At 38.4% G+C, this 25,526-nt stretch overlaps 1 protein-coding gene across 3 annotated transcripts; it reads left to right on the top strand.

Annotated features, from left to right (window-relative positions):
• Window positions 1-2,562: 2,562 nt before the first annotated feature.
• Window positions 2,563-21,475, top strand: ARL6 (ADP ribosylation factor like GTPase 6). 3 transcript variants are annotated; one of them, XM_042868357.1, is made up of 8 exons: window positions 2,563-2,631; window positions 4,548-4,698; window positions 7,052-7,113; window positions 10,394-10,462; window positions 13,293-13,387; window positions 16,868-16,997; window positions 18,197-18,252; window positions 20,798-21,475. In XM_042868357.1, exons 2-8 carry the CDS (start codon window positions 4,576-4,578, stop codon window positions 20,821-20,823), a joined length of 561 nt encoding a protein of 186 aa, XP_042724291.1. In that variant the 5' UTR covers window positions 2,563-2,631; window positions 4,548-4,575; the 3' UTR covers window positions 20,824-21,475. The 3 variants fall into 3 exon arrangements, with proteins under 3 accessions (XP_042724291.1, XP_042724293.1, XP_042724292.1); XM_042868359.1 differs by lacking the exon at window positions 2,563-2,631 and adding an exon at window positions 2,780-3,041; XM_042868358.1 differs by lacking the exon at window positions 2,563-2,631 and adding an exon at window positions 3,001-3,067.
• The last annotated feature ends 4,051 nt before the right edge of the window (window positions 21,476-25,526 follow it).

Raw genomic sequence — 25,526 nt, 5'->3', positions numbered from 1 at the left:
GTTGCAGGAATAGCCATGAAATAGAAACCTTAATATACTGATTTTGCAGACCCAAGGGGAATTCACATTACAAGTGAAGTTATTATTTTCTGAAAAGTGGCGTTACCATTTTTTAATTCTATTCCTATGATAATATGATGTTCCATGTAAATTCTCATGTGCTGGCATGCCTACGAGTTAATAGTGTGATAGAATGCTCAGCTCTCAACATTAGAGTGTTTTTAAGGTGAATTGCATTACATATGCCATCTCTTTGCAGAAAGAATATGGGGTTTGGCAAAGCTACCTGCTGAGCAACATAATAAGATTTTTGTACAAAGTACAAGTTACTGATTATTATTGTATTTTATTTTTCTATGATTTCCTAAGAGGCATTATCAGGTCTTACAGATGGGGTAAGCCTGTTTATTAAGATATTTATTAGCAAATAAAAGTTACAGTACTGGTGGTTATTTTTGAGTTAATGGTGTTTGTTTTGCCTTAGGTTATTAATATAATGATACACAGTGAAGCCTGTCATATATGATCATGCAAAAGAAAAAAGGAAAAAAACAGCTGCTTAACACAGGGTGGTGTACTAATAAAGATGGACCAGCAATATGTTCTAACACTTGAGATGCTTCAGGTTGTTGTGTTTTTTTCTGCAGCAAAAGAATGCTTAATTATAGTGGCCTCTCCTGTGCTTACCACTGAGCACTTACGCTCTCATGTACACTCATGTACACTTTTTCAAAATGCATATACAGTTAACAATGTTAGGAAATACTGTACACCTTAAAAGCTTCAAACAACAGCACTCTTCCCTGCTTAAGAAACACTACCCAGCTGAATTTTAAAAAGATTTTAATTTGCTATAAAGATTTTGCATTATTGTTCACTCTCTTTACAGTGCTATTATGTAAGTAATACCAAGGTAAGAGACAGGGATTCTCAGGGAAGTAGAGTCCCATACAAAATAATCAGAATATAGCCTCAAGAGGACAATTAACCCTTCATTTCACAATGTCATATTTATGCAATACAAGACCCACAGAATTATATGTATATTAATAGAAAATGAATGTCATAGGTCCAATATCTATTACATGTTGCATATTTTACAGGGGAAGAGTTTTCTTACTTGGGATGCAACAAAAAATGAATATTTCACTTTAGATTTGGCTCCAGAAATGCCTTTGCTATTCTCATCTCTGTTGAATTTAGAACTAGTTCTATATACAGACTTATTTTGTTATAAAACAAGGAGGAGATGAAACTCCCTTCTAATACACTCACTCCCACTACCTGATTAGCCTTTGGAAAATGCTTGGACTCAGAGGTTCAATGTGACATTTATATCACTTGATTTTCCTTGAGTACCTCATCATTATTAGGGATCTCATCATTCAATCAAAACCCTTCTGAGCTTGGGCAAGTCACAATTGCCGTTTACCCCAGACCTTTAATAATAATAAAAGCAACAATGAGAATAAGAAAGCCAAACAACAGACAACATGTCAGCAGTATGTTTAACCTTTCAAGTTTAATGTGAAGCATGTTACGACTAGAAAGATTTTTAAGCAGCTGGTTTTTAAGGGCTGTACGCATCACTACAAAACAGCTGTTACTCCTACTCTCCTACTCTCCCCAAGGCACCAGTTAGGATAAAAGGTAGTCTGAAAGCACAGGTGAAACTAGATTACAGTTTATTGCAATGAGGGATGAAGTTCTGTGAAGGAAAATTGCCTCTTCAAACCAAGGAACAGCACAGACATTTTGGGATACAGGGGAAGAACCGTACTGTCTACCCCTCACTCTTCGCTTTTGTTTAAAAGTAAAATACAAACCCAAAGAGACGTTTTATATCTGGCAGCACAGAAATCATAGATTGTAGCAAGGGCATTGAAAGGGTCTGAGGTGTTGGCTTCCACTCTACTTCTGTGAAAAGTAAGGATGGGATCAACTGCTGAGCTCTTCCCAGCATCCATTTCTTCCTGACCTTGCAGGGTCTCATTAAGGTCTGCGGTGGAGGGTATCAACCTGAACGCTGGAGGAACACTAGCAATCTTTAAGTCCTATCGATTCCTTGAACCGAAGTGAGTCGGGGAGAGAAACTCGTGCTACAGGTCCAGTTAAAAGCCTGATGAGACTTCCTAAGGATAGCCCTGGTGGCCTCTCAGTGTCTGAAGGGGGGCTGTAAGAAGGCATGGGACAGACTCTTTAGCCGAGTCTGTGGTGGCAGGACAAGGAGAAATGGTTTCAAACTGAAAAAGGGGAGATATAGAGGGAAAAGGTATTTTTCAATAATGGTGGTGAGGCAGCGGTACAGGCTGCCCAGAGAGGTGGCGGACACCCGGTCAGCTATGGCATTTAAAGGGAGGTACACGGCAGGAAACAGACTGCATTTTAGTTTCAATCTGCCACATTTTTTAAGCCACCTTAAGCCTGTACACCAAACCTAGAACCACTACGCATAGCTGCGCTAAGTCACTCCGCAAAACCGAAAGCAACCCGAGGCGGCTCCGCGGGGCGGGGCTTTGAATGGCGCTGAGTCGGCGCCAACTGCGGGAGTTCCCCGGAAGCGGCGTTGTTACCACGGCAACGGCGCAGGCGGCGGCGGGGCTGAACCCGGCCGACATTTCGTAGGCCGAGGTGTGTGGTTGCGGCGGGGGGGGGTTTGGAGGCTGTGCGTGCCGGCGGGTCGGATGGGTTAGTTTTTTATGAGAGAAAGGGAGGGAGCTCGGTTCTGCCGCTTCAGGGCTGCTCTCGGGGCGCGGCGGCTCGCACTCGCTGCCTGTTATCCGTGAGGCTCCGATCGAGAGCTGTGCTGAGGGGTGGGTTTGGCAGCGGCGTGCCGGGCCGCTCTGCCCTCACTGTGTGGGAAGCTGCAAGCGCTGCCCGCCGTCGTCGGTAGCGCTGTCTGAGCCGTGCCGCTGAAGCACGCAGCTGCTGCGTACAGCTGTGGTGGGTTGTTCTGAGTGTAGCTGCGAGGTTCTCTCCTTCCCAGCTCTGATGTCTGCTGTCCTCCCAGGCCTCAGAGTGAATGTGTGAGGTTGCCCGGAGTAAGTTTGTCTTACTGGGGCAGGCGGTGAGTTTTGAACAGACAGAAATATTTAGCAATGGAAAACGTAAATATAATTCCTCTTCTTGCATTAGTCTTCCTTCAGCATTTTCCACGCGGTTCTGCAGTCTTCAGTTGTGGTTAGCTAGCAGAGCTTTGTACTTTATACTTCTGTATACTTTACAGGAGCTTCTGCACTTGAAGTTACATGTTTTGGAGAGCTGCTGCTTGACCCAGCGATTAACACTGGGCTGATCTCCGCATTACAGGCTGTAGCAAGTCAGCTCAAAAATGTAGAACAGTTGGGGAATGTTTCCTATTGGAAACTTTGTGATTTTATTTTGTGGATCTTACCTCTAGAGTTTATAGATGAAGCTCCAGATTGGACAAGAAAGAAATGCATTCTCAAGCTGGGGTTTACTTGATAATAAACAGTAAGCTTTAATCTGCCTTCAGTGTTTGTATGTATATTAAAATAAGGAGTTGGACATAAGGTAAGTGGAGTTAGAAGGAAACTAATCATGAGTTTTTTTCTTTGAGGGTATAGCTGTAGGTAACATCAGGCTTCTCTAATCTGTTGCAACAAAGGTGTTCTAGGTTATAGCAGCTTCCTCTGGTATTAATTAAATGTCTCCTTGTTACTGAATGTGTCACGGTTGTTTGATTTCAGCTCATAGAGGAAGTTGTTCTCAGAGGATTTGATTTGGGGTAGACGAGGCTTATCCTCTTAGCAGAGTGTGCACAGCCAGGCACTCAGTGGGAGGCATGATGGAAGCTCCTGGAGTACAGCTGCCCACTGACTCGGGTCAGCATCATGGCAGGAGCTTTGTACTTTAGGGCAGGAGCAGGGCTTTGGCTTCCAGGTGACACGCAGGGGGATGCTGCATTGTCTGGCTTGCTGTGTGCCAAACCTGGCCTGATCAGAGCTTCTATTTGTGGCTTATGGGATCTCAACTGACACGTGCTAACGTCGACAAAGCCCATTACAATTAGAGTTTGAATTGAATTGACAGAGTGCACTCCATTTGCTTCCAGGTTCAGCAACTCACATTAGCAGGTGCTGAGGAAGGTAGATATTGTTTTGCTTTGTTGTGTAAGGTATGATGACTGAGAGATTGTGGGCGGTTTGAAGTGCAATGTGCTTTACTCTCCTTCTGTGGATTGAGAGGCAGGTAAGGAGGTGTTGGCATGGTGCCGTTACTGGAGTTGCTTGGAAGCACCACAGAGTTGCTGTCCAGTGAATTGAGGACGGTGCCTTTACATAGACAGGGCTATAAGCAGCCAATCTCATTCGTGCGAGGGCTTCTTGGCTTTAATCAGCTTATGCTCCATTTGCTTAGCATAGTGAGGGAACCCGCTGCGATGGTGTTTGTGCAGAGTCTTATTGCTGCTGCCTTTTGAAAAGTGTAAGGGCTTCTTATCCACATGCCCACTTGCTGTGCCAGTGCTGCTGTCTGCATCGCCCTTTTCCAACAGCTATTCCCTCCTCGTATCGTCTGATCAACAGGTGATCCGTGTGTGTTTGACCCAGAACCATGGGACTGTTTGACAAGCTAGCAGGGTGGCTTGGGCTGAAGAAAAAGGAGGTTCATGTTTTGTGCCTTGGTTTGGACAACAGTGGCAAAACAACAATCATCAATAAACTTAAGCCTTCAAATGTAAGTAGCCTGTTTTGTTTATTGCTAATGTTTTACTAAGGAGCTGTTGTCTGTATAGCTGTTTATATTGAATGTGATCATGAAAAAAGATGTAAAGTGTTCTTTGATTTAGCACTGTAGAAGAATCATATCTTAAGAGTTCCAAACTAACTAATGCTAAGTGCAAGCAATCACATGTGTATTATGAAAATGTTTACCAAGAAACCAATATTGTTAATGGTCAAAAACCCTTCAGCAAGAAAGGGTTTGTGATTACTGAGGATCTGAAACACTTAAGTCACTTAAGTGTTAGAGAACTTCACTGAGTGCCAAATGTTGTGGATTAAAGCAGTTGCTTAACAACTTGTATTTGCTTACGTTTATCATGTTTTATTTAAAGTATTCTTGAAAAATAATAAAAAAATCACAAATAATGGAATAGTAAATAGTGGGAAGATGAACGCTAGCTGGTGACTTCAGCACATTTGAAGCAGAGCAGCTTCCAAAACAAAATTTATGCTTGCAGTTCATCCAGTGAAAAGTTTTTGCTGGGCCAGTTAGCGTGTTTAGCATTCTGGGCAAAATTTAATGGAGGCTTCCCTTGGTTTTAGATATGTTTATGGTGAGAAATAGGTCAATATTGATGGGCGTGTTCAGAGACAGAGGTCTGTGTATCCTCATTATGTGAGTTTGGAATGTTGTGATTTTTTTTTTTTTTTTCTGTTTAAATCAGGACACAGCTTTTATTTTTTAACTTCCATGGAATTTTTCTTGAAGAATACCTCTGGGCCTTGTTTAAATATGTCACTTCATAAAGAGTCTGCTACTCTTCAGACTATGAAATTGCTTACTGCCTGTTGCCGATTGTTTGAGGGAATTGCTGCAATTTGTATCAGGCTATGGTATATCATTTTTGAGACGTTCATTTTAGCAGGATTTTATGTCATGTATTAAGCACTAATTAGAGGTTTCCTAACCAGAGTTGGGAGCTGAATTCAAGGTTAATCACAGCAGTCAGTATAAGGGAAAGTTCTGAGGGAATTACTCAAGTAAATAGAACTTATTTCTTCTTTGATTTACTGTAAGTCATGCAATGGGAGTTTATTTCTGAATGTTTTCATTTAACGAGATGTTTCAGGGTGGTGGCTTTGCATACAACTTGTGAATGTCTTAGCATTGCAAGATGGGGCAAATTCTCAACAGACATCGTTGGATCAGAATTTATGGAATTAGTTTTAGGAAGTTCAGATGGAGATGATTTTGAGCTCTGGACCGGCATAGTTCTTAAGAACAGCTGCTACCTTGCTGTAGGAGCAGTCTGGCTATTGTCTGGCAATTAGAAGTGTTTCTGCCTGCCTGCGGTTGTTTCTGCTGGGCCTGGTAAATACATTTGAAATAGCAGAGGTGTTATTTCTGTAGCAGATTTTTCTCTTGATGAAAGGAACTGTTGACTAAGCTGTTTATGATGGTGGAATACCACTGTCATTATAAAGCTGTGGATAGATGAATAAATTAAGCTGTTTCCCTTGTATGTGACGAATCAACTGCTTTAATAGAGTTTTTAACAACGGGCTCTAGGAAGTTTGTGAAAAGATTGTGCATTGCTTTCTCAGCTCTATAACTTAAGGATCTTTCTGTAATCTAAGCGTGACCTGTAATCCTGTTCAGTATTACTGTTTCTGAAAGGAGTTATTCTGTTGTACCAACTCAGATGATAAATTAACTTTGGCAGCTCAGCAGTGAACCTGGTTACCAGTCAGATCATCTGATGATGCTTTACATTTTCTCCATTCGTCTGTGGCAAATGGTGATTTCTTTCAGTGGTCTGGTAGTTTGAGTAGAGCTACAATTGGGCAGTTATGTAATGCCTGCTGTATTCTTATCGGTGTTAAACTGACCCCTCCAGCCTAGGGGTACACGTTGAGTACTGTTCATCTGGTATTTAGGTAGAAATATACCTTCATTTATCAAAGAGGCATGGAGTATTGTGCAGACTTGGTCGTGTTAACCATGTATTTTGAGTTTTGACCTCAGTTGCAGTCTTTACACTGTTATCTTCTATTTATTAAAGAAATAAAGATGGGTTACGGTAATGTCCACATGTACACACACAGCCTAACATAAAAGAGTGGAATCTCACTTCTAAGGCAAAAATGTCTTCCATCTGCAAGGCCTTTGTCCAGTTGCATCCACTGCTTTTTCAAGAAAATGCAAAACCTTGAATATACAGTATCTGGATTTATAAAAAGCTTGTGGTTAGAGTTGTATATTTTGTATTGGGAAAAATAGATGTGTGATGTATTGATGTTTCCATTAGAATTCAATGTTTACAAGTTTCCTAACCTGATTTTGAAATCTGTACTTTCCTTTCAAGGCTCAAACTCAGGACATTGTTCCGACAATAGGATTCAGTATAGAGAAATTCAAGACATCCAGGTAATGGATCCTTTAATTTTCTCCTTTTTAACTGTGTAATTAATATACAGTATTTGGACTTGCGTCACTCTTTCAATATGATGTAATTGAATATAATTGGTGGTGGCCTAATGAAACGGTGTGCAGTTTGCTATAATGTTGTAGCATCCAGAAGTCATAATCCCAATTCAGCACTGGCAGTGGTAGAATATATTCTGTTTCTTGCTGCTATAAAATAGCAAATACAAACAAAAGTATGTGTGAGCATTTGATTTCTCTCAAGGGTATGAGAATAGAGCACTGTTACAATCTTCAAGAGAGGCAGTTGCTTAGATGGTAGCTTGTATTCCATTCAGTGCTCTCACTGAAGAGACTCTGAAGAGATCAGGAAAGGAAGAAGTTACTGACTGAGTGAAGGCCAAGCCATTAGGAAAGCTGGGATATGTGAAAGTGATGTGGTGAGACAAAGATATTTCAAGGAGGTAACATTAGATATTATTTTATTATTTTGTAACCTTCACAGTATTTTTTTAATGGGTGCAGTCAATCTGCAAGAATATTATTTTTTCTTTGACCTGACATGTGGGATTGATGGGTTTCCTGTTTCTACAGGAGGGTCACATCTGGGTTCTTTCCCAGTAAAGCACATAAGACAGGCTTTGGGTTTGGCTGTGTGTGAGTTTAACTCTTAACCTTTATATTACTTTCCTTTAGTCTGGTCCTGTAATAGGAGAAATGATTTGTAATTATGCAGTGTAGATCTAAAAATAAAAAAGAGAAGCTCTTGAATCTTCTGTCGTGATTGAAACATACGTTAAGAGTTGCTAAGAACTAAGGCAGTTAGTCTAGAACTTGATCATATCAGGTTATAGATTGGAAAGGATGTTTTGGGATCTTCCTTTTCTGGAGCTCCTTGCTTTGGTATTGTCACCACTCTGGGAGTTATCTGGGACTTCCCAAGCCATGGAAACCTAATTTTGTTTTCATTCTTGTTTCTGTAGTCATTTCAAAGTGGATCAGAGTTTACTTGTAGTGTTACATTGGTTTTGGGTTTCATATTTGCGTGAACTGTATAGTTGCAAAAGACTGTCTTTTGTAGCTTGGTCACCTGCAGTAACCTATTATTACCAGAATGTGATGTTTTTCTGAAGTTGGAGTGTTTGGGGGCTTTTTTGTTGTTGATTTCATAAAGCTGTTTTTGCCTACAGAGTCCTTTTGATGCTATTTGTGCCTTTGTTGTGACAGAATTCAAGATAGGTTTTGGAATTTAAGTTGCGACTGAATTATTTGAGGAGAGTCCCTTGAGGGTTTGTACTGAAGGGCAAAGGGCTCCAAGAAGGTTGGATATTCCCTAAGAAGCAAATCTTAAGGCTGTAGGAGCTGGCCATCCACATGTGTGATAAGATGAACTGACAGGGAAGAAGACTGGTGTGTCTATGAAGGGAACCTTTGCTGAGATTCTTGAGAGGAGAAAAAGAAAGCTTACCACCTTCGGAAAAAGGGGCAAGCAACTTGAGATTAGTATGGGAATGTTACCAGGATATGCAGAGAAAAAATCAGAAAAGCAAAAGCCCACCTAGAACTTATCTCCCCATCACTGTAAAAGATTACAAAAAAAAGCTTTTACAAATACATTAATTAATAATTAACATTAAAAGGAGGGCAAGGAGAATCTCTGTCCTTCATTACCACCAAGGATGAGGAAAAGACTGAGGTACTCAAAGCCTTTTTTGTTTCTGTATTTAAAAGTCATTACAGTTATCTTCAGGTTACTCAGCCACCTGAGCTGGAAGACAGGGATGGGGAGCAGAATAAACTTTCCGTAACTCAGGAGGAAACACTCAGCAACCTGCTACCCCACCTAGACTGTCACAAGTCCATGGGCCTGGATAGGATCCACCCAAGGGTACTGAGGGAACTGATGGAAGTGTTGTCCATGCCATGTTCCATCATTTGTCAGCAGTCTTGGTCAGCTGGAGAAATCTCATTGGCTGGGGACTTCCAAATGTGATGTCCATCTACAAAAAGTGTTGGAAGGAGGATCTGGGGAACTACAGTCAGCCTGACCTTAATATCAGGGAATGTCATGAAGCAGATCATCTGGCATCAGTAGGACAACCAGGGGACCTGGCCTGGTCGGCGTGGATTCAGCAGGTCCTGCCTGACCATCCTCATCTCCTTCTATAGCCAAGTTAAAAGGAAGGGATCTGGATCAGCTGGATTGATGAACTCAAACCAGTTGTTTGAGGTTCAAAAAGACCAAGTGCCAGGTGCTGTACTTTGGCCACAACAACCCCTTCAAAGCTGCAGACTTGAGGGAGAATGGCTGGGAAGCTGCGTGGCAGAAAAGGATGTGGGAGTGTTAGTCGACAGCTGGCTGAACATGAGCCAGTGGTGTGGCCAAGAAGGCCAATGACATCCTGGCTTCTACAGAAATAGTGTAGCCAGCAGGACTTGGGAAATAATTGTCCCTCTGTACTTGGCTCTGGTGAGGCCAAACCTCGAGTACTGTGTTCAGTTTTGGACACTTCACTACAAGAAAGACATTGAGGCATGTTCAGAGAAGGGCAACAAAGCTCGTGAAGGCTCTGGAATACAAGTCTTATGAGGAGCAGGTGAGGGAGCTGGGATTGTTCAGTGGGGAGAAGAGGAAGCTCAGGAGAGACCGTATCACACTCTACAACTGCCTGAAGGGAGGTTGTGGCAAGTTGGGGGTTTGCCTTTTCTCCCAGGGAACAGCAATAGGATGAGAGGTAGTGGCCTTATGTTGTGCCAAGGGAGATTCAGGTTGAATGGATATTAGGAAAAAATTTCTTCTCATCTGAGATGTTGGAACAAGCTGCCCAGGGAGGTGGTGGAGTGTGTTGAAGAACCACGTAGATGTGGCACTGAGGGACATGGTTAGTGGGCATGGTGGTGATGGACTGACGGATGGACTGGATGATATTCATGGTCTCTTCTAACCTTAATGTAAACAATAGTCAGTATTAATGTGGTAAAAGAAAAGGCTGAGTGGGAGCTTATTTTGTATTCAGTGCAACTTTTCATAATTGGTTTAAGTAGATAATAAACAAACGTGTTTTCTGTTGTGAAATACGGTAAGACCACATAGCTAAGTATGGTAGATGGAAGAAGACGTGCAGTATCTAAGTAGGGGTGGATGGAAGGTACAGTAGCCAGGTTCAGTTTTGAATCTTTTGCAAATGGTTGGGATTTTAGTTTTTTGTTTTGTTTTTGTCAGAGTATCAAAGAAAATAGTTTGATTTTGTTCTTTGTGTTGATTGTCTTCTTTCCTTTGCAGTTTGTCTTTCACAGTTTTTGATATGTCAGGCCAAGGCAGATACAGAAACCTCTGGGAACATTACTACAAGTAAGCCTATTATTTGTTTTAAAACCTTACTGTTCGTATTAGCTGGCATGTACATTATTTAGACAGAACTCTAATTACATTTAGCGTTCAGAAATGATTCAGAGAAGATTTATGCCTTGGGTTGGACAGGAGGTTGTTGTAGATAAAAGCAATTCCTAAAAAAAAAAAAAAAAAAAAAGAAAGAAAAGGGTCTTTTGTACACTGTTAACTAATGCACTCATGGGAACATCTTGTACCACAGAGATTAGGAGATCATGCTGTAGGTGAGATTGCTCTTTCTTCTATAAAATTTCAATCCTGTAAGAAAGCACCAAGGTGAATTAGTTTTTTTGCTTTTCCGTTCTTCTGTAGGTAAGAGACTTTAAGACTCAAAAACCATTGGCTGATGGCTGAGGGTGTTTTTGGTGGTGGTGATGGTGTTGTTTTTTTTATCTTAGGATCCTGAGAGAATGAGGTATTACATCTAAACCAAGTATTCTTTCTTACTTCACCAAAATAAATGTTATTTATTAAGCAGGATATTTGCCATACTTTATACAACTTTATTCATGGATTAATATTTATGGAATGACTTGGTTTGGAAGGGACCTTAATCCTTTTTTTCCAACTCTCCTGCCATGGGCAGGGATACTTAACTGCTAGATCAGGCTGCCCAAAGAAAGCCCCATCCTTGAACACCTCCAGGAACAGAACATCCTCAACTTCTCTGGACAGCCAGTTGCAGAGATTCACCACTCTCATAGTGAAGAATATCTTCATAATATCTAATCTAAATCTAGTTTAACTAGTGTTCTGGTTTAAAATTGTCAATCCACTGTGTACCCCTGAGAAGATTTTCTCCTCATCTTTCCTGTAGGCCTCCTTTAGGTACTGGCAGGCCACTGGAAGGTCTCCCATCAAAACCTTCTCTATCGGTCCATGCTTCATATGAGGGGCTTGGGAGTTGATGCAGTACTCAAATAATTGCCTGTAGAAGACACTGTTGTCTTTTTTTTTTTTTTTTTTTTCTTTTTTTTAGTTTCTAATGAAATTTGAAGGTTCATTTCTGTTGTATCATTGTTCTGTAATATCTGCTGCTGATTTATATGAGATGAACATTATTAAATCATCCATACTGGTTGTTTTTTTCAGTTCTGGAGGTTATAATGTTTAATTTGATAGAACTTGAGGTATTCTTTAATTGAGGATTAATGCATTAATGCTTCATCTCCTTTTCATGCAAAAAAAATGTCTTAGCAGTTCAAAAACTTGCATGAGCAAGAGATTCTTCATTGTTGTTCATGAATTAGTTGTTTTTCCCAGAAATTTTGGATTTCAGTGATGCCCTCAGACTCCTCTTAAAATGCCAATTGAGAGCTTCATAAGCAACTCATTTTTCTCACTGATATATTTATACAGCAAGGTACCCTTTGTGAAGCATAAACTGTTTTGTTTTTTCAATGTTAATGTGAAGGGATTTCTTAGATAATGCTGACAGTGAAATGTGTACTCGTATCCTACTTCTGTTCTTGACCTAATGCAGGAGTCAAATATTTAAGATTAACTTCTGCTAAAGGATGTATGTAAATAATTATACACAATATAGTTGATAAAGTTAAGCTAAATTTAATTATGTAAGAACAGCCAATTTTAGCAGATAATTCTGATTAAGTACCTGCATCTAAATAGTTGCCTTAAAATGCATAAAGCTTTGGCTTGAAACTGCTTTCTAGGATGTCCTCAAAGGGCACATCTTAATTATTTGAAAACTCTTGTGTTCTTATCACTGCTACTGTTTTTTTTAAATTATTTTTGTAGTAAAGATGTGCTGGAGTCTGATTGTTCTAGACAAATGTTGTATGGTCATAAAAAACACATAGGCCTTTTCAGATTATATTCAGAAGCTTTGTTTATTGTTAAAGTTCTTCTGTATCAGAAAATAAGGAACATTCTCATACAGTTTTAGACAAGACAGGTTGTTCCTTTTGCAGTAAGCCCAGGACTGAGGGTTTTTTTGTTGTGTTCTGATTGAAAAACAAAGAATGATGGGGCTGAGTGAAGAAATAGCTTGTAATGATTTCAGAAAAAGTGTAAAACAAAAGAGAAATAAGTACTGCATTAAAATGGAAACTAAAAATACTTTTTGTGGGTCCCCTATAGCTACTCACCTGTACTGTTCAAACTTAATTTTGCTTTCAAACAAGTCTCAGTAAATGAAATACGAGGTCATACAACATCAGTAAAATGCTGAAAACATGAGCTGAATAGCATGTATGTATGTTTTGTCTATGGTGATACTGCCAGCAAGTTGTTGTAATGATTTGAAATAGTTGAAAATGTTCACTTCTTGTTCAAAAGCAAAAAAGATCTTAATGCAGACTGTTGTAAAAGTTAACTAATCCGAATGTGCCTAGTTGGTAAACACATGGACATGCATTTCATCTTTGGAGAATGCTCAATGTTTTTATTGTTTATTCTTAAAATATACTTCTTTTAGTGTAGGAAACAAAGGGATTTTACGAGAAACCTTTCTTGAGTGTAACAGTTCTGATTACATTCTCACAGTTCTTTTTTCAACCTGGTGGTGGTGAAATCAGGATTTCCAAAGGGTCTGTTCTGTAGCCTGAGCCCTGCACAAGTCACGCGGCTCATGTCTCAGATGAATTTATGCAGGTTACCAAAAGGTTGAATTTCAGAAATAGGGCTGGATTCAAATGTTAATGGTAAATAGCAACAGAAAATGAGAGGAAAAAATTGGGTTTGTTTGCCTTTTCTGGTGTTTTTTCTGAAGCCTTAATCACAGTCTGAGAGAACCTATAATTTGCCTCTTTGCTCTTTTTATGTTATGCAGAGAAGGCCAAGCCATTATTTTTGTCATTGATAGCAGTGACAAATTAAGAATGGTTGTGGCCAAAGAAGAACTTGACACTCTTCTGAATCATCCAGGTGAGGAGACCTCTTTCCCCTTCTGTCTCCATATTTGTTATATTGTAGTAAGAATAGCCCTTCTTATCTGACACATTCTGGATATCTTACAAATATTTTAGATGTGCATGAATACTAGAATGAGAATGATGGGCTTGAGTAAGTCTTTGGGGTTGTTTTTTTTTTTGTTTTTGTATCCTTATTGAGTTTTACAAACTGATCATACCTAAGCTGGGTACAATGAGTTGGACTCATCTCTTGTTAATGTGTACATAACGAAAATGGCACTGGTTTGAGGAAGGACTGGTTTTAACCTCTTGGAAGCTAGAGTGCTGCCTGGATGTGGTGACCAACATGCACACCAAAAAATTTGCTTTTCTGATTTTATTTTATTTTTTTTTTCTGTGAAGATGGCAAATTCCTTTAATGAAACTTTCCTTTTTTAAATATCATCTATTATTTTCTTTTCTGATTATCCTCATTTCTGGCTATCACGTATATAATTATACCAGACAGTTTCAATTGCTTATAAAAGGATAAATGGAATGGAAGAAGAAATGTGGGAATTTGTGATAAGGCACTTGTTTTTGAGGGTTTGTTTGTTTAACTCTGAGTCTGCGTTCTTTTAAGTTTTGAGATCAGTCAACTCTTCCATTATTCACTTTTCCATATATGGAATCAAATTTATGTATTTCTAAGCAATATGCAGTTTTGTCTGGCTTTTGGGACAGTAGGTAATTGCTCTGAGCAGCTAGAGTGTGAAACTACATGCAGGAAATTTAAAGCAAAATTGTACTGCATTTTCATGTTTATTTAGCTAGTAGAGCCCTAACTCGTGGAGTCACTTTGCTGGCACTAAGAAAGGTGAAGCTGGCTTCTGGATTTCCAACCAAGGACAGTGATATGTGGCAGGAGCAAACGTATTGCTACAGTTTCATTTTCTGTGCAGACTGCATCTAATATGTGAATGGATCAGCAGAGATGTGGCAGCTAACTGTGTGTGAGCTGACTGAGCCCTCTTTGTTTCACATTCAGCAGTATGGGTTACTTCAAATGCATGCACTGAAATGACAGCCTTGCAAAGTTCAAGGGAAGGGTAGAGGTGAACCAAGGGCTGAAGGTGGATTACCTATGGATTAAGGAATTTTGTAACAAAGCAGGTATTAACCACATCTGTAAAAAGGTGATTCTGTAGATAAAATGGAAACCATGGAAAAGCGAGGATGAGAGGTAAAGACTGTGATAGCATAAAATATTAAGGCTGAGGATATGCAAGCTTAGGTGTTTTGTTTGGGAATTAGCAGGTTACTAACACTGATCTCGTATGTCAGAACTGTTCAGTTCTTGATAAATTTGATGTCTTCTGGTTTTGAAAGATCATGGCTGTGGCTACCTAGAATATTCCCCGGTACCAAGAACAGACGATTCTGTGTTTTTGCCTTGGAGCAGCTTAGGTCAAGTGCAGTAGTAGAGTTCCTGTTTTATTGTTTTGGATTTTAATAGGTCTTAAGAGAAGCAAAGCATGTAATGTTTGATAAAAGTGGATTTTAACTGATTTTAAATGATTTTAACTACTGCTGTTTTACTACAGTAATCATAGAATAGTTTGTGTTGGAAGGGACCTTTAAGATGATCTCATTCCACATCCTCTGCTGTAGACAGGGGCACCTCCCACTAGATCAGGTTGCTCAAAGCCCCATCCAGTCTGAATGCTTCCAGGGAGGGGGCATCCACAACCTCTCTTGCCAACCTGTTCCAGTGTCTCACCACCCTCACAGTAAAGAATTTCTTCCTAATATCTAGTCTAAATCTACCCTCTTCCAGTTTAAAGCCATTTGTTCTACTCTTCCTCTGCATACCTTGCTTATTGCTCTTCTTTGCTTCTGCCTCTGCAAAGCTTGGCTCAAATGTACATGTTTATTTAAGGTTTAAATGCATGCTGATTAACAACCTCATGTAGTTTCCAGTCTTTGAAAATTTTAGGTAATCCTTTAGTATAACAGGAAGTTCCATCTCTTTTTGCCAGGTTTTGTCTAAAGAGGTTAAGTGAAAGGGAACATGTAATGTGAAGTGTTACTGATGTTGGAAGTTGTACTACCTGGGACTGTTTCATGGATCAGAACCATTTCCTTTTTACTTGTAGAGGGTACTGTCCACAAACATGTAACATCTTCTTTAATGATCACTGTTATCATATTATTTTGTTTATCAAACTTGAGCATTTTGCAGAATCATAGTCTTTAGATTACCCATTTAGATGTTGACTCTTGGGTCACTTGCCCTCCAGCACATGCTTCTATATAAAGAATATAGAATGTATAAAAATTTCATGTTATTTAAAAGCTGCCCATTGCACATCTGTGGTGTTTGAGTTTTCTTGTTGTGTTAGCTCATAACAGTTTGTTACAAGAAAATGTTAGCTTTCCATTAGTAAGCATTGAAAGTTGGAGGGGAAGTGGGAGGCGTGAATGTGGTGTAGTTGGAAATAATGTAATAAGGTAGGAAAGATATAAATATCTGTGGCTATCAGTTTATTTAGCAAACAACTGAAGGGTGGGGTAGGTGTCTGCCACCTTCCCTAGCAGGGTCTGCTGACTTATGTTTAAGGCTCCAAATAAATCCTTCGTTTGTTTCCTGTGTATTTTCCTTATACTGTTCTAAGAAATAGAGTATTCACCAGTTCTTTAAAAGATTTTTTCCTATCAACTCTAGATTTTTGGTAATCCTGTAATTATCCTTTTTAAAATTTTTTATTAATGTGAAAAATTCTTAGCATTGATGCTAGTAATTTTTTGCCATTTTGTTCTCTTCAAGCTGACATATGTGTACTTTATTTCCTTGCAATGGCTTTTCTACCTTTTGTGGTAATCAGAGAGGCTTATGCTTTTGCACGCATGAGTGTGCTGGAGATTGGCATTGTACCAAGGTCATTGGTTTGCTCTGTGGTTCCCATTGCTGACTGAGACAAGCTTCTGGAAGTGAAGTCTTAGTTCAAGTGAAAGTGGGACAAGAGATGTCCAGATGTGCACATCTTTTTCCTGTTTCATGATTATTTAAAGAAAGCCAGGGATGCTCTCCAGGATGTTATAGGATAATACAGACTATTCGTGTGATTCTGCTTTTGGGACGATATGAATGAATGCAAATCATTCTTAACATCCATTTTACATATCCAGATTTCACTAAGCAGAGACGTGTAGTATTTTTAAGGAGCTGTTTGAAATCCTGCTCTTTTTCACCAGCAATTTATATGTACAGCTTTATGTAAGGTAGGGGGAGAGGTGGGTGGAAGATCCCAAAGCTTCCCAGAAAGTTTGTGGGCATTCTTTAAGCATGCATCAGAGGCCACGTGACCCAACAGCAAGCATCTTGGTAGGATACGGTCTTCAAAGAGTTGCAGTTACAGGTGAGCAAATTATCTTATTTTATCATTTGCAATTTCTTGCTTGCAGAGATAGTGTTGCATATTGTCATGGTAGTTCTGCTTCTACTCACTCCTAGATATTAAGCACCGTCGACTGCCTATTCTTTTCTTTGCAAACAAGATGGACCTCAGGGATGCAATATCATCTGTGAAAGTATCTCAGTTATTATCATTAGAAAACATCAAAGACAAACCTTGGCATATCTGGTAAATTTTCTTTTTATTTATTCATTTTTATTGGTGTTAGTTTGTACATTCATATTCTAGCACTTTCATGCCACTCTTTATGTAATACTAACTAAATAAGCCAGATAAAATGCTGTGCTGCTATATGTGGGAAGAGTAGGAACATTACAATACTTGCTGTGAAATTTCTTTTAAACACATGATGCTTTCACATAGACCATGACTTGAAGATTTTCACAAGAGATCTGTTACCCAGACAATGAAATAGAAAACTTCACGGAGCTCAAAATGTTCTTATCAGAAGAGTAGTTGCAACTATTTTTGCTGGGAAGTAGAACTATTGTATTTCCTTTTCTGAAGGATGTAAAGATTTCCTATAGATAAAACAATTTTGTCTGTACACACAGAGGAGGGGAGAGAAAAAACCTCTTTCGTAAGTGCTTTACAGGTGTTAGATTTGTTTTACTGAAGTTCTCAGATATTAAAAGAATTAAAAGTAAGATCAGCAGCTAAACGCTGCTGATCAATAAAATGTTCATTTATGTCCTTTACTATTAAATTTGATTTGCCTGGGTGTTATTTTGGGGGTCCCAGCTTTACGCTGATGGATTCTCAAGCTACTTGAAAAATAATTTTATAGATAACAACAGTAGCAGCGCATATTTGCTACTGAGCTAAATTTCATAAGCTGCAGAACGAGGAGCCTTAAACAGTTGCACTCTCTTAGATCCTCACTGTTCTCATGGCAGCTTGATTTTCTTTATTTTACATATGGACAGATCTAGGGTGTATAGTAGTCTGACAGCTTCACAGTGTGTAGAAACTGCATGGGAAGAGAGACACAGCTACTTCATTTACTGTCTACAGTAATACTGATGTATCTTCTACAGCATTGTCTGCAGAGCGTGTTGCTTAAGTGTATCTGCAGCAGAACAGTGTGGCTCTCCCTTGTGTAGCCGCTCTTCCAGAACCCCTCATGTTCTAGGAACGATTCCTCAGCCTGAAACTAGAGTAGTTTCTCAAAATAAAATTGACCGCGTCTCAAAATGGTGTTCCCACATTGGGAATGCACTCTAGAATACATCATTTGAGGAGCAGTCTTCTCTAGGTGAAGTAATATGAAGTGTAGTTTATGCTACTCCACAGTTCTGAAAATTACGGGTTTAGTGATGAAAATGGTATTATTGCAATATTTTCATTATTTTGTTTGTTTCTTTCAGTGCCAGTGATGCTCTTAAAGGAGAAGGCTTGCAGGAAGGTGTGGACTGGCTCCAAGGTATACTGTTCTGTACATAATTATTGCTCTGTTTTCATTCTGTTAAACTATCTGATTTTTTTTTTTAAGTTTTTTCTTTATTTTCTTTGTTTTCTTTCTGTCCAATTCTGCTGTCAGATCAAATCACACAGTGAGTATTGATGCTCTATCTCATACTTATCTTTCATTTATCCCCGATATGCACACAAAGATCATATCAGATCCTCTGCCAAAATACAGTCCGAAACATTATACATACTCTTGCAAACAAAGCAAAACTATTCCTTGCAGAATTAATGATACCTGGTGCTCTTGAACTTTAATTTGTATAGCAATAACTGAGTTAATACTTTAATTTATTCTTACCTTCCTGTCCCAGTTTTCTGTATCTTGTGTATTTGGAAACAAGGAATAAGCAGCTTAGAAAAATAAATACACTGCTTTTGGTCATTCAACTTCAGTTCTTTAGCCAGCTTAGGTTATAAGTATTCTAGTGTATGTAGACATTCATAACTACATAGAAAATAAGGGATCTGGCTTAGACAATATTTTACATACAAACTCTCATTTGCAAACTTGGTTTTTTACTCTGTATCTCCTTATGTTGCATATTGGTGAGGATCTGGTCTCTTTTGTCCTCCCATGTACAGCTAAATGTATAGAACAGTGAAGTGTAGTATTGTTCCAATTTTAGCTCCGTCTGTCTAATGTGCATTGCTTACATTGTAAATGCATTACATGGTGTAGTATAATCTGAGAAGAAAATGTGTGTGAGATGGTTCGTGTGGATAAGTGTTCTGTGCTGTGGTAGCCACTAGATGCCAGCAATGTACCAGATTCAGTGCCATTAATTTCCTTAAAAGGTGCAACTAAATATCTAGCATTGTACCTGATTGTCTCCACTTGTTCATGGATACTGTTAGAAATGTTTCATTTTATTACATTTTAAGGAATGATAATCTTCTCAGGGGAAGGGATGCTATCTGGTAGTAGTCTTCCCAAAGAGATTTGCTGCCTAGCAGAGGAAAAGTTATGCATCCTCTAATATTTAAAAGAATTTTGTAGCGGGGAAGCAGCATCTTACTATGGAACCTCCTTCACTGTCGTTTTGTATCACAGAGAATAGATTCCAAATCATGTATTTCCTAATTGTAGGCATAGTTCTTATTTTGTAGTCTCTTCTTGTTTCCTGGGCCTCTACTTGTCTTTGAGGAAAATTCTATTTCAGTCCAAATTTGGAGCTGGCGATTTTGTACACCACATCAAGCTACTTAAATACACTGCCATAAAGTAGTTAGACAAGCATCTGAGGTGCTTCTACGTTGTTTAGGTAGATTTCTAAGTTCTGAAAGCAAGTAGTTGTACTGTTGTTTATTTATAAAGCTCTTTATAGTTATTCATTTCTCGTGGATAGTTAAACTTATTAATTTTCTGAGCTGAAATTCTTCTGGCAAAGATTTTACCTAAAAGAATAACCACTATCTCTCATCTCAGTCTTCCCTAAAAACTTAAGTGGGATTGAGTTTAAACTTGGTGGTTATACCTTCGTTGGATGAAGAATAAATTTCAGTTCCAAGAATCAATTGCTACTACAGTTCTCCTGCCCATTTCTGGAGCACTGAAGGGGAAAAACTGGAACAACTCAAAGTTATGTTGGTACTTAAATCCCGGTTTTTTGGATGTCATAAACTTAAGTGAAGGAACAGCCACCTACTTAATGAAATGTAGAGTACATTTTCTTAACAGCAATACTTTCCTCAGTTCCTTTTTCCAGACCTGTTTATGGGTCTTTTGCAGCTCTTCATAAGTTTGCTGATTTGAGAAGGGACAGATCTTGCCCTTTTTTCCTCAGCAAATGCTGATGCTGCTTATTTCCACGTTTTATAATGGGGATTTTTATTGCAGCACCATATCATCAGTAAGGTAAAACTAGCCTGTCTCATGCTGGTCTAAACATAGCTCTCGTTCCCTACCACTGCTTGTAATTAAACTGTGCTGACATCGACATTTTATAATGGGAATGCAATATATTTATGCAAACAAAGAGAACGTTTGAAGTAAATTTGGAAGTGGCAATCAGGCTCTCTGTATGGAGAAGCATGGTTACTGAGAGCAAGGATGTTTCCATGTGAATTAGGCTAAAACAAACTTTGGTGTTCGTGGCTGCTGGGGATTCAGTACTAGTTTGGTTATGTGGAAACTGTAAGTGTGCAAGGAATTGAAATGTGAATTTCATATTTTTGAGACTTTGTTCTTATCGGAGTTCCTTTATAAGCTTGTAAATGATTTAAAAAAAAAATGAATTATGTGTAAGATTATTCCTGATTAATGACCTATATTTAGGGAAAACTGCTTTGCTATGGGAGAATATCAGTATTGGATAACAGATCAAGTTGAAAACAACTGCAACAAACTGCACTGTTCTCCCCATTTTTAACTACACCAAAAATATCTATTGACATTTTTCTGTAACATGGACATACTGGGTTTATGTGTTCAAAAAGTGAAATGGAACAATTATTCAGCTCACTTGTTGTTAATACTAGATGTTTCTTTTTCTTAACAGATCAGATGCAAGCAATGAAGACATGAGAGATAAATAAAAGATGTATGGTGTTTTCTCTGCTGCTTTGTTAGCAGCTGACCAGTTTTTGGAAATGAAGAAAGGCTTAAAGAAAATGGAGCACTTCAGCTAAATATTATGTGATGATTTGTTTCCTTTTAGTATCTCTTCCAGAGAAAGTAAATATAGATAACATAGTATCTCAGGTATGCACATCCATGAATTAAATTGAACTGTGTGATGGGGGAGCATATTTAAAACCAAAAATGTGTAAGTAATAAGCATCTGCATTCATTTGAGTTTTTGGTGATAATTAGCCATGGGGGGCAGTACGCCACTTCTGGGGGGAAAACAACTTTTGAACAAATGGGAGTATTTATATTCCTGAGGAAGAGTAGTCAGTACTTCCTGAAATGAAACTATATGTAATACCTAAAATAGAGTTCCTACAAACAGTAGGGTTTTTTAATTGAAAGTTTTGACGTTGAGATTTTTTTCAAGTAACCATCTGCAGTAGACTACTAGAAGAATATTTTGAGGTTAACATGAGTTCAAATGTTAAATGCAGCTTTTACAAATGACTGCAGATGTTTTAAGGAATTTCTCATTATCAAATGTTACAAACATTTTCTCTGCTATGTCATGGTTATACTTGCATTCCCATCAATAAAACTTCAGATATACAACATGTCATGGTTTTGCTTTTTTAGACATAAATATGTTTGTTGATGGTCTCTACATGATAGAGAAATTTGCTTTTCAGATAATCTCATTTGGATTTTTTTGCCCATTTTTTAATGCAAATAAGATTTTATAATAAAACAGTTACCTCTTTTCTCAATCTTTTTTTTTTTTTTTTTTTAATTGCATACAGTTCATCTTTCTAATAAGCAAGACCGCAGTTTCAGGTGTTTAGGGAGCATATGACTGAAAAATATATTTTGGAAATACAGTTAAGAGGCACTACTCTACTAGATCACTAAAATTTAATATGTATTATACTTGTCTTGTGCATAAAAACTATTTTACTTTCAAGAATGACTTTAATAAACTTTCTGACTTCAAAGATACACTCTAGGTAACAAATTAAGCCAGTGCTAAGCACTTTATTTTTGTCATGCCACCTCTTTCCATTTTAATGCCTCTTCCCATGTCTGATTAACAGGAGAACTTTGCACTGGGAGTGATGAAGGTGATTCTTCACTGTATTTTGTTCCCACTACCTGATTCCTGTGGGAGATGCAATATGTAGGTTTTGCAAAAACTTTTTCCCCTATGGTAACATTTAAAACACAGAAATGTTCTGTAAGCAATGCATTTTATGGCTCGCTTAATAGAGGAATATTTGGAGCAAAGGGAACTACCTGAAATGGTAAAACTTTCATGTATTTTCAGCTTTATTAAACACTTGCTCTGCTCAAGGGAATGCTTACTGTAAAAATCTTCTTTATAGGAAAGATTACTATTTTTCTGACAGTTGTTTGTCATGAAAATATTTGTTCTTGAAGCCCGTTTCTGTGCCACCTTTGGCCTTCTGTCAACTCTGCATCTAAAATGAACGTAATTAAATATGAAAAAGGAAAACTCATAACTCTGAGAGGTTTTACTAACTTGGAATTTTGTGGCAAATAACTTTTGGTTTACTTTGCACTGGATATTATGGTAACAGTACTTGTTGGAAGCGTTTTTTTCATAGTATAAATATTTTGTAATTATTCTGGTTCACTTAGATGACTTATTTAAATGAGATATTTAATTTTAAGTTGGCAGTATTTTTTTTTCCCTATTAAAGCAAGATTTAAATTCTTAAATCTATCCTAAATTCTTAAATCTATCCTTACCTATCTCCATTTCTGCTTTTATTGAATAAAAGTGTTTCTGTACATGGACCTTAATGGCTTCCTGATAACTTCTTTATTTATGTTGGACCACACAAAGTTCTGTGTTTTTCTTATGGATTGCCTTTATTTTCATGGGAAGCTGTTTGAACTTAGAGCTTTGTTCTTTCACCCACAAATCTGAGGGAAGTACACTGCTACCTTCTACTTTTTGCTTTCCGATGCAGTTAGTAAGCTCTTTGAAAACAGTGTTTATGTTGGTTATGATGATTACTGTTCCTCCTTCCTTTTTTTTTTTTCTTTTGGCAACTCAGTAGATCTTTGTGTTGGATGGAGATTTCTTTGAAGAAGTGAGAACTGAGGATATTCAAGTGTTTCCTTTTTCCATTACTGATTCAGCCATCATGTGTCTCCTAGAGCACTTACGATCGTTCTGTGCAATATAAAGCTGCATTTTTTGTCGATGTTACCATAGGTGACAGGTTACGTGCAAAGTTGAAAGGTAATAGAGTGACAGAAGGACTCTCTGAGACCCTTTGATCTTGATAACCTACAAGTGCGATGCACTGTTGCTTCTCTGCTACATATTTATGAATTTTCTTAAAAATATGCTTGATCACATATAAAACTGTATAGCATGTTTAATTGAAACATGAATAAGTCACTTATGCATGCAAAGTACTGCCTTTTACATCTCCTCTTTACAAGCAAGGGATAATCAAGGAAATGTGTGGATCTGAATTCTTTCTAGCTTTGCTTCTGGTACTCAGGACACAAGTCCCTGGGAATTTTGTGTGTTTAAACCTGCAGCTACTTGCAGGTACGCTGAGATTCAGCATGGCCTGATGACTCCTGGGCAGTTTTTCTGCTAAACAAGTGGATTTCTAAGGTTAGGTTGTAAATCTGGTAGATCAGTCTTTTATCCTTGCAAACTGTAATAATATGCGCCCTGTTTTTTATGTACTAATGAGAAAGATAGTTTGCTATGAAAAATTAGACATAGCAGATCAGTGGCATTGCTTAGCTGTCTGCAGGAAGGCGCTCTGGTGTATAGTACAAGGAATGGTAGCATTGTATTTCAGTGCCTCCTTAAAAAAGTTGTCCACGTGTCTTGCTGCTTCTCTTAGAAAACAGGTCATTATTTTGAAGCTGTAACTATGAAATAACTTTCTGTTAACAGTAAGTCGTAATAATTCTGATTCAAAATATTTCTCTTAGAGATAACATTTCTTATGTGAAGTTGAATCTAAAAAAAATAGAACTTCCAAATGATTGCTCTCCTTATCATTTGTCATCTATTTCTTTAAGTATTTCTGGCTTGCCTCATTTCTGTTGCACAGAAATCCTTACAAATTGTGCTCCTAAGCTTTCTGTTCTGCTTCTTTTAACTTTGTCTACGTCAGAGGATCTGCCTTTTTTTTTTCCTTGTTAAATTATTCAAGTACTATGCTAGTGACACTTTGCAGTTCCTTCCCTGTTGTTTCTTTTGAGAAATAAAATACATAATGAGAGAAGATCACAGGAGATTGGAATAGAAAAGCAAGAGAGGAAACTACTGAGGAAAGACTTCAACTGTTCTCTTTTGGAAAGGTCAGGAAAAGTTTGCTCTGGAAGGTTACTTTGGTATGTCCTGATCTTTTATTGTTGCTGCTGTACAGCCCATATTTGACTGCCTAATTTGTAAAATGTGCTGTTACTATGCCAAGGCAATGTTATGGGTACTGTCTAATCAGAATTTGGGATTTACAGTGCAATCTTTCAACAAGTAAAAATTCCAAGTGCTTTTAATAATATTCCATTACCATATTTCAGCTCTAAGGCTCTGTAGCTCTTGTCACAGTAAGTTGCATCATGAAAGCAACTGTGTTGGTGTGAACCAGCATTTTATAATTAATTTACTAGTGTTCAGTCAATTGGATTGATGCTTAATTGGCCAGATATTTCTATCCACGTGAAGTTCTGCTTATTTTCAAGAGTATGATGCTAAGATGTTCTGTTCCCGTGGATGTCAGGATCTATGAAAATCTGCTATGTTTCTAACAATTTTTTTCTATGCTATTTTTCTAACAATTGCATGAAACTCACTCCCACTACCCTTTTTCAAAATTGATCTTTAAAATGAAAGGCTGGTAACTTTTTTTTTTAACCATTAAGTGATCTTACATCTTACAAAATAGTTTTCAGAACATGAAGTTGTATTGCAATCATATTACTTGGATATCAACTCACAAGGGAGTATAAGAAGTTCTCTGTGATTCAGTAGACACCTTTGAAAATCACAGAATCACAGAATGGCCTGGGTTGAAAGGGTCCTCAAGGATCATGAATCTCCAACTGCCTGCCACATGCAGGGCCACAAACCTCCCCATTTAATGCTAGACCAGGCTGCCCAGGGCCCCATCCAACCTGGCCTTGAACACCTCCAGGGATGGGGCATCCACAACCTCTCTGGGCAGCTCTGTTCCAGCACCTCGCCACTCATAGTAAAGAATTTCCCCTTGACATCCAACCTGAATCTCCCCTCCCTCAACTTAAAACCATTTCCCCTTGTCCTGCCATTATCAACGCTTTCAAAGAGTTGATTCCCCTCCTGTTTGTAGGCTCCCTTTAGGTACTGAAAGGCTGCAGTGAGGTCACCCTGCAGCCACATCAGGTGAACTCATTTAGTAAATGAAATGTGCACTTAGAAACTTCATATTGGGCAGTCTTTTTAAAAAACATCTTGGGAGATCAGCAGATTGTACATTGAACAAGATAGTTTTTGGGCCGAATGGAGTTCTCCGAAGAGTTGCCTCACTGTTCTCGTTAAAGGGAAGAAAAGGCAGTAAGAAAAGGATGGAGGAAGCTTGGATGTGTGGAAGGAGCTTGTGTGGGCTGGAGTAGTCATGCTAACG

The sequence above is a fragment of the Lagopus leucura genome, unplaced genomic scaffold, assembly GCF_019238085.1.
Source record: "Lagopus leucura isolate 7727_CA_CO unplaced genomic scaffold, USGS_WTPT01 Super-Scaffold_100001, whole genome shotgun sequence".
NCBI classification, from domain to species: domain Eukaryota; kingdom Metazoa; phylum Chordata; class Aves; order Galliformes; family Phasianidae; genus Lagopus; species Lagopus leucura.
The sequence above is the reverse complement of the archived record's forward strand: the minus strand, read 5'-3'. Positions and strand labels throughout refer to the sequence as shown.